The 9,725-nt window shown below is 49.0% G+C and overlaps 1 protein-coding gene across 1 annotated transcript; it reads left to right on the top strand.

Moving 5' to 3' along the window:
* Positions 1-51: 51 nt before the first annotated feature.
* LOC144136631 (uncharacterized) lies at positions 52-7,674 on the top strand. Its single transcript, XM_077669132.1, has 3 exons — positions 52-396; positions 4,175-4,328; positions 5,330-7,674. The coding sequence occupies exons 1-3, from the start codon at positions 391-393 to the stop codon at positions 5,980-5,982; spliced, it is 813 nt and encodes a 270-aa protein (XP_077525258.1). The 5' UTR covers positions 52-390; the 3' UTR covers positions 5,983-7,674.
* Positions 7,675-9,725: the final 2,051 nt, after the last annotated feature.

Raw genomic sequence — 9,725 nt, 5'->3', positions numbered from 1 at the left:
GTTGCTTGAGTGACAGGTGTTCGAAGATCGAATTTGTAAACAAAAAGCCGGGATTCTTGTTTTCCGGCGGCTGTGATTTATCCGCTAAACGATTGAGCACTTCATACCTGAACTGCAGCAGTGTTATTAAGTGACTTTCTCTCCGCGCCGTTTTTCTCTGGGTCAGCGAGTTGTCAGCAGTTATGTGCGAGTACGAAGCCGCGTCTACACCAAGTTGCTCGAGCTTGTTGCTGACGTTACTGAGTGGACTGAGGACTGCGTGCGTGTCATACTAGTCACACACTGTGCGCTGCAGCAACTACAGAAATGTGGAACATAGTAGCGTCGTCATTGGCCATATGATATCCTTAAGCTGCTGACAAGCTGCAATTCTCTGATCAAGAATAAGACATGATGGTGAGTTTGCGCAGAATTACGCGCGTGTTATTCTGCTCTGGGCCCGGAGACTTGAGAGAAACATGCAGCACGTGCACTGTAGAACATTTGTTGCCTGTTTGGAACTGTTTTGAAACGAAATGATATGAAATAACCACGGCAAGTCTAGACTCGGCGGCGACGTGCGCGCCCCAGCGGATTGGCTGGCGTGCACTGCCAAGGTGCGCCGACGGTGCGGGTCAAAGCCCTCGCGCCTTTGTCGCTACACGGCTGCGGATGTCTTGCAGAATTGTGCCGCGCGAAACATGCAAATTTTAAACATTCTGCGGGACATACCAATGGACGGGTTTTTTCTCTTTAGTGTAAATAATCTATAGGCATTGGTTCAGTCCCATTAATTGCCTATTAACTGATGTCAATTCCTCAGCCAGACACTATGTTGACAGTTCGGGACTGATCACAAGCGTATTAGGAAAATTGAAACGGGCATAGGAACAGTCTCGCATTTATTAGTGGTTTTTTGAAGAAAAGAAATGGCACAGTAAATGTCTCACTTCTTGGTTCATATGCAACCGCACCGTGAGGAAAGGGAGGAAGGTGGGGGTGAAAGAAAGAGGTGCCGTGGTGGAGGGTTCCGGAATAAGGCACACACATCAACCACGCCGTGGAGAAAAGTATGAAGGAGGAAGTGAAAGTAGTAGTGCGTTGTGGAGGGCTCCGTTGTAATTTCAACCACCTGGGGATCTTTAACTTGCACTGACATCGCACAGCACTCAGGCGAATTGGTTTTGGGGGAAAGGAAATGGCGCAGTATCTGTCTCTCATCTCGGTGGACACCTGAACCGCGCCGTAAGGGAACGGATAAAGGAGGGTATGAAAGAAGAAAGAGGTGTCGTAGTGGAGGGTTCCGAAATAATTTCGACCACCTGGGGATCTTTAACGTGCACTGACATCGCACACACACAGGCTTCTTTGCTTTTCGCCTCCGCTGGCGCCGCGGTCGGGTTCGAACCCGGGTACACCGGATCAGTAGCCGAGTGCCCTAACCACTGAGCCACCGCGGCGGGTTCCTTTTGTTTCGCCTGCATGGAAACGCGGCCGCCGCGGCCGGGTTCACACCCCGGTACTTCGGCTCTCTAGCAGAGCGCCGAACCCGACCGCGACGGCCGCGTTTTGATGGAGGTGAAATGCAAAAGGCGCCCGTGTGCTGTGCGATGTCAGTGCACGTTAAAGATCCCCGAGTGGTCGAAATATTCCGGAATAAGCTTTCTAGACAGTGGCACATTGTATGAAATGTGCGGCAGTGCCCCGCACGTTTCCCAAGAAACGAGGGTTGGTTATAGCGGCTCATAGGGCGATGCAAAGGGTGTTGCGCTCCGCCGTCGTTGCGTGGAATCGCAAGTGCCGAGCAAGCTTTTGGCCGCGGATCTTGCTTCGCTTCTCTGATTTCGCGGCCATTACGAAGCGATGGTCGAGGGCATTCCGGATGGACAATACGACTTGGCGCGTGCCGGTGGCTTGTGTAAGCTTGAGTCGTCATTCGACGCTGATGCCGAGTTCATCAGAAAGTGAACGATAATACGGTGGTGCGCTGTCTTTGGCTTGCTATCTAAATATTACAGCTGAGATAACTCGTAGGTTTAACCGCGTGAAAGCACCAGACTAGCAATATCAAGTAAAGGTGACACTGAAATAGAAATAGGAGGGCCTTGATGTGGCCTACAAATTGTGCCTTGCCGTATCTCAGTGCAACGTGATGAATGTCACTGTGCTCAGAAACATCAAATTGAGGCTTAGCTTAGGTCGTTTGCTGAAGATATTTTTTTTTTCTGTTTCTCTGTGGAATGCTATGTAATATCAGGCTGTGGGGCTCGGCTGCTGAGCTAACGATCACGGGATAGTATCCCGACCGCGGCTGTCGCATTTCGATGGAGCAGAACTGTAAAAACGCTGCCGCCTTGTGCGATGTCAGTGCACATTTAAGGGCCCCCTGTGATCGAAATTAATTCGGAGTCCTCCACTAGAACATCTCTCAAAACTCATGTGCAGCTTCAAACCTGACCGACCATATATGCCATCCTATATCTACCTAAAATACGTCATCAGAAGAAAGGGCAACGCCTGGAAGCGTCAGTACCCGTGTGTCTAGAAGAGGCTGCCGCACTAAATGCAGAACTTGCAAGATCTCTCATTTCAGCCGAATGCGGATTAGTGGCACACTTCAAACACGAAAGAGTAATTTAAACTTCAAGACCAAGCGATTGCAGCTCCCCCGTGAGAGCTCGAGCAAAATATCCTCCGCACATCCTGCAGGTACTATATTACTTCGCGCTGCTGGACACCCCATAACGTTTCTAAAGTCCGCGCACTTGGTTTTTCGGGGCCTGTGGAGATACATTTCGTGCGTGGGTTCACGTATATATTTCGGTTCTCTACGGCGCTGACCCTTTCTGTGCAGTTTGTATACGGAGCGGCTACAAAAATACTTGCGTCATTAGAGAGATTTAGCATAGCGGAGACGTATTCGTAAAACCGGTATACGTCTCCGCTAGTACGTCTCCGGTATGCTTAATCTTTCTCTTGTAGGCATCGTTTTTACTGTCATAGTTGCTGCAATCGGGAATGTGCTGTGGACTTGGGAGTAGGAGCTCTGAGCGTTGGCGTAACCATTACCAGGAATTCGGGAAAAGCTCTTCTAGTTCCCTTGGCTGCCACCTCGTCGTGCATGGTTCTGAACGTTAAAAAATAGTGCGTTGTCATCATCCCTGACGAAGAAAAACAAAAGTGAATTACCGACTGGTTGCAGAACAGAACGGGATAGGCCACTACGCTTAGCGGGCCTGGCTGGGCGCTGCCCCGAATTCCTGGCAATTTATTGTTCTCTGCCCTGCTGGGTGACCTAACTATTTTAAACATTTGCTTGTTCGCCTGTTGTCCCCGACTCGACGACCTCACTGTCTAGTCTATCATCTTTTTCATCCCTTGCGTCACGGCACGGTTAGGGTCGATGACCGCCGTGTTTAACACAACAGGCTGGCTGTGTGAGCAGCTGCGAACATCTGCTCGTAGAACTGGAGAGAGTTGAGATCTCGTACCCGCTCTATACCCACAGTCCAAAAAGCAAAGTGTTCCGAGGGTCTTAAGAGGCACCCCACAGTATACCCAAGCACTTGCCCGCTATGCAGAGAACACCCTAGACTTTATCACACTACGTGGGTTTGCATGCCGCGCCGCAGATACCAAACCCACAATCTGAGCAGTGGTATGCCGTGCTGGCCAGCTCAAGCCTAGAGGACCAAAGAAAACCGGTTCAGTAGGCGCAGCAAGCTGCTAAGGCCGTAGGAGCCCTGGACTAAAGGCCCCTGCCAGATCGTGGGGCACGCAGCTCTTTAATGAATAAAGTTTACCACCACCACCGCCGCCGTCGAGGGTTGGGAAACGTCTTTTCTCCTCCAGCTCCTGACGAAGACAATTCCTCCTGTCAAAACGTCGGCTATCGAACTGAGGCTCCCCACTCACACCTTCTTCATTTTGTTTTCTGTTGTCAAGGATACCACCCTCGTGGCCGTGGCTTTCTCTCCCGCTCTTTACTGAATAAAATGTGCATCATCATCATCATCATCTACCGTGGATCCCCTCTTCCGGGAAAGAGAAGGCGAGGGAGCGTCGGGCGCGAATCTCACGTGTGCTCACGTGCGAAGCCGGTGATTTGCGAGCTCGAAGCGTAGCGTTTTTGTTTTTGGCAGATGTAACGCTGTGAGCTAACTGTGCACCGTTGATGTTTTCAAACTATTTTCAGAAACAGTTTCCCTGGACAGCAGCTTCTACGAAAACACTGATCGTGTTCTTTCGTGAACATGAGAACTTGTACAATCCTAGGCACAAGCTTTACAAAAACCGAATGCTTCGCGACAAGCACTTGGCCACACTCTCTGCAATCATTGGTTGCACGCGTAAGTAAAATGCGGTCCTTTTCGTAAGCCTATATTCGCAGACTTTTTTGCCAGAATGCACGGAGCTTGCATCTAGAATATTAAATGTGAAAAAGTTCTGCGCCGGTTGCTGCCACAAACCACAAAGGGACTTTGAATTTCAGACAACCATATCTCGCAGTGTGCAGTGAAAAACAATCGAAACATTTTGTTAAGTGTGGCCTAGGCGAGATATTTGCTTTCTCTTTCTGAACGCTAGGTACTTTCCGTAAGAGAGAACACGCAAGCTGTAGTGCGTCCTACTCAGCAACTCGATCAGTTCCTCACAAGGCGCAAACTGGTTGTGTACATCGTTTAAAAGTGTGGAGACACCGTATTTTTAAGAATGTGTTTTTGCCCTGGAATGATATGCACGACATTGCAACATTACGTGCGACGTGAATCACCCCATGGAATCGTCAGCGCTCAATAATGATTTGTAGTCGGATTTTTTTTTTTTTTGCTCTGTAGTTTCGGTTTCAGTTGTCATTCGATGCTTGCGAGGCCACAAGTATGGTATCGCGTGAGGCATACAAAAACTGCACTATGACTGCTACTTTGTCGTTTCGATTCATTCAAACCGTGAGTATAAACTGTTTCAGAAGCTGAAATGGCAGCAAATGAACATATAGCTATATCATTGCAGTTTTTGTATGGCTCACGTCATCTGATGTTCGCTTGTGACGTCGCAGCAGTCTTTCTGCTACCGAATCCGAAACTGCTTAGAAGAATAAATTCCATGTGGTGATTCATGTTTATTGTCTTACGCATCATTTTTTTTTTACTCTATCCCCTTAAATTTCTTTGACATCCCCAGTGATAGTATACCTTGCGCTGCCGATCCCGTTCGGTGCCTCTTGTGAATACAGCCTTACCTCAAAGAGGATAAACATGTAACGCCTACTGCTTCATTATAATCCGGCTTTCCTTCATTTTATGTATTAACTGTGAACCAATTTTTTTTCTCTTTACCATCTTTTTAGCCGAGGAAGCCAAAGCACGCTTTCGAAACCTGCGAACCTACTTCTTTCGAGAAAACCAGAAGGTTGCCGCCTCAAAGAAGTCTGTCGGCCCTGGCGGCGTGCCGTACTGCTCAATGTGGGAGTTCTTCGATGACATGACTTTCCTCAGACACTGCCATCATCCTCGTTCTCCGGCAACCGCGCTGACTGGCGATCTTCAAGGTAACGACGAAACGGATGCCATCACGGTTACCGACGAGGCCAGTAATGACGCTGACGACGCTCCGGAAGCTGACGGCTGCAACCGGGAGGCGGCGCCAGAATCGCCTGCCGAAGATACGTTCGACAGCATGAGCAACAACGCTGCCGAGGCATTGGCTGTTTTGTCGCAGGAACCTCCGCAAAAGAAATGGAGGAGGCAGTTTGAGAGAGTCGAGCTGAGGCGAGAGGAAATGGAACACTCTCATCCAGTGGCATCCTGGACGGATTCGGCAGAAGACCCCAAAGACGAAAACTTTTACTTCGCCATGATGCTTGCCCAGGAGCTTCGACAGCTTGAACCAGTGAAGAGGGACATGTTGAAGGTCAGGTTGCTGGAGGAAGTGTTCCAAGCAAAGCACAACGTTGTGTTTGGCGGGCCGTCGTCTTCCTCCAGCCATCACTTCCATGAATGAGCGACGGCACATGTTCGACTAGCCCCTATTAAGGTGGCTAGAGTGGGCAGGTGTGAAAACCGGCCGGGGAAGCATGGCCCCGCAGCGCGCCGATGCCGTGTGGCGGCGCTGACGGCAGAGGCGCGGTAAGGCATGCAGCCGAAATGAGCGCATCGCGTAGGCTAAATTTTTACCACTGAGGCGAAAATGAGCCCGTTTTGCTTACCGCGCGTTTTCTGCGAGTGTCAAAGAATGAATATTTACCATAAAGTAATGTTTCGTCAACTCGCATCATTATTCCCGTGAAATATGCTGCTTCACAAGCCCAGTCTGCGTTGTGCAGCTGGACTGAGGCGCGTTTTGTGCGTGCTCATTTCGAGACGTTGCCCCGGATGTGAGCGACGCCGTAGTGGAAGGTTTCGGAATGATTTCCACCAGCTCGGTTCATTTAACGTGCACTGACTCTGTGCGTTGCGCCGCCATCGAAACGCAGCCACTACGGCGAGAAGAGCACGTTGTAATGCGTGCCGTAGGACCTCGCAACTGCAGTCGCATTGGCTGAAGGCGCCCCGACGTGCAGACCAGTTTTTGTCGCCGCTTGCGAACCTGTAGCATGTATGCCATCTTGACGCTCGTGTAAGCAATCTCCGACGACTCTAGACAGTGAAACAACACATCTGGCCATGAATTTACAACTGAAGGACCGATTTCAACAAGCAGCAAACCAGAATTGGCTTCCTTCTGGGACCAGCAGAACTCAGCTCAAAACCAGAAGACTTCCTCCTGGGACCAGTAGATCCAAGCAAGACACCATTGGGTGCCCTACAGGGACCATTTCAACCACCAGCAAACCAGATCTACGGCTTTCTTCTGGGACCAGATGAAACCATTAGAAAGCAGAATCCTATTAATAAATTTTCACCTGGGGGGGGGGGGGGGGGGCAGACTTTTGCAGAATTTGATCTACAACACACAAGGTTTCAGTGTTTTCCGTTTTTTCTCACTATCCTCATACCCTTAAGCAAAAAGTGAATCCATGTGAGGCAATAAAAACGTACACCCGATGCTGTCAGCGCAACAGAATGCTCAGAACAACCAATTTTTTGCACATCACCAATTGACTGTAGAATCTCTGCCGCAGCTACGGCATGCAAGAGCGTTCGGCTGAACGCAAGTTTGTTTGCCGGGACGTTGACGAGATTGCAAAATGATACTAACGAATGTAAAAGGCCCCCCAAGGTCCAACTCATTAGTTTCCTCAGCTGGAAGTTTTATTTGTATGTTGCCTTTATCACAGAAACATGCTGTTCTTGTTCTGCTGGGACCCCGGAAGTTTTTTTGAAGTGGGGGGCAGGTCTTCGAGTTTTTTAGTTTGTCTGTTTATTACATTTTTTATTTAAATGTTTAATTAATTTTATTGGCTTTTTGTCAATATTTTCATATTTCGCTGTTCAAAAGGGTATTTGTAATGCATATAAAACCTGAATTGAACTTTACATATATATATATATATAAACATGAACAGATGAGTGATCGAATGCATTAAAGCTTGTTCATACTTTTTCAATGCTAGTAATCACGCTCATGAACAGAGCTCTGTCAATTAACAATTTCTGCTGGGACATGATTGGTTTAGGTTACTGAAATTGAACGTTTTAAGGCTGGATATGAAGCGAACGAGCTCAGCCTCACTGAGCTTTACATTTATAACGTCCTGAATTATAAGTTTGTCAGAATCTGATCTGAGTGCAAGAAGTTGGAGACTCGAGGGGGTGGGGGGGGAGGCACAGCCCTCTCTGGAGAAATGCTGAGGGGCAACCCCCCCCCATTCCGGAGTCCCTGGAGCTTCTGCAGGCTTCACAATGAGTTCTCAAAACACCCTTCTTAGCCACATATCCTGCAATGTAATATGCCAGCCGCGAATCGCTGTGTCGCTTAGCGTAGCTGTGATGGCCTACAGCCACTTTTGCTGTTGAAGGCATCTCGCGCTCGCATAAAAAAACGCTGCTATAGACACTCCAATACAGGCGGCGAAACGAACTGAACTGACTAAAACTGCAACAGCGTGTGCAAGGCCGATGCGGCTGAGTGGCTGAGCTTACCGCGCCGCTAGCTGCAGCGCCGGATTCCCCCTGGCGGCATCGGTGCTCAGGGGGGTCACGCCAACACCCTCTAAATACTTTCTTCAGGCCTCTCCAGGCCCTCCTTTCCACACGCGCTACGTCACGCCAAGTGTCCGGTCAGGCTGCTCACCAAGCGCGGCTCCGCTCCGCTCGGTTGTCTCCCTCGATGTGCTCGCGCTTGCCCGGGCAAGCACAGACACGAACGCAGTCTTGCAGTGAGCGTCTAGCTGCTGCTTGAGTCTTTCAGCCTGGCGTTGGGTGCATTTCCGTTCGCTCCTCGCACGGCTGTGTCTGTTTCGTGTGGCCGTTTCTTGTGTGGCGTGCGTACCTGTGCTAGCGCACGAATGGGAAACTGATTGCCTGCCGTGTAGCGAGTGCAACTTCGTGAAACATGGGCCGGTGCTGTGTTCCCGGGTGCCGCGGGAACTACCAGAATGGTCCCAAAGTACGTGTTTATTGCTTCCCAAGAGACGAAGTACGAAGAAAAGCCTGGTTGCGAGCCATTCCACGGAAGGATTTCACACCTACAGAGCATTCGAGGGTAAGACTCTGAAATATTGCTTAATAGGCGCTGGTAATTATCTTAGTTGTGAGCTGTCGCTCCCGGAAAGGCATGCTGTCTTTGTAGGCAATGATATCACTTCTTACACTTATGTATGAATTGTCCAGGAAGCATTTAGTTCTGTGGATGTGCATAAGGCTTGTGTAAAAGCTGTGTAAATATGTAAAAGCTGTTCACTATTCAGACTCTTTTTACTTAGTGTTTTAGGCAATGGAGAGTCATGGCGAATGGCCTTGCTTCATTTTCTCGTGCAGGTGTGTGAACTGCACTTCCACGCAGGCGACTTCATTACGACGTTGTCACACCAAGATGAACTGACAGGGAAAATAATAGAGGTGAAGCGTGACAGGCTACAGTTGAAGATTGATGCTGCGCCTTCTGTTTTTCCAAACTGCCCAAAATACTTGTCCTCAACGCCTGGACGGAGTGAATCGCCAGAGACGAAAAAAGCAAGAAGGGAAAACGCTGCTTTGCAGGAGGCTATGAGGAAGTCACTTCAGTCTAATGAGCTTGAACAGAAAAGAAACAAAGTTTCATCTTACGAGGAGTTCAAATCTAAGTTGCCTGGAATCTGCAACACGAAATTCTGGACCGTTTCTGTCGATGAGCAGTGCGTTAGGTTCCTTCTCATCGAGAATGATCCTTCACCTAATGTGAAATGCGCCTTGGTAGTTCTCCCTGATCTGTCACTTTCTGTTTTCTTGAATGGAGTGAAGCTTCTGTCGCTTCCTTCAGGCAGGATTCTGCCAGCTCAAGTATGCGACACCTCCAGCCTGTCCTTGCTGCTAGAAGAACTCGAGATAGGCTTGCATAATATACCTGAGGTGACGAAAGAGTCGAAACATACTAAAGTATTGCAGTTTGTCGGTTCACTGCTTGCAGACCTCATTGAGGACAGTGATACGACGAAAGAACAGTCTTCTTTGCTGAAATTTCTGGTTGAGCAGATAGAGCTTCTCCTCGCGAAACAGCATGTGTATAGCGCAGAGCTGCTGGTATTCGCCAGTATTTTGAATTCAATTTCTCCTCACGCATATCACTTCACAAGAGCTGCATCAAGAATCATTCTGCCCCATCCT

Source organism: Amblyomma americanum, chromosome 6, assembly GCF_052857255.1.
Source record: "Amblyomma americanum isolate KBUSLIRL-KWMA chromosome 6, ASM5285725v1, whole genome shotgun sequence".
Lineage (NCBI taxonomy): Eukaryota > Metazoa > Arthropoda > Arachnida > Ixodida > Ixodidae > Amblyomma > Amblyomma americanum.
The sequence above is the reverse complement of the archived record's forward strand: the minus strand, read 5'-3'. Positions and strand labels throughout refer to the sequence as shown.

Excerpts from the sequence above, each read along its gene's own strand:
- LOC144136631 (XM_077669132.1), top strand. Across the intron at positions 4,329-5,329 it reads TGCAATCATTGGTTGCACGC|CCGAGGAAGCCAAAGCACGC; the intron begins GTAAGTAAAATG and ends CCATCTTTTTAG.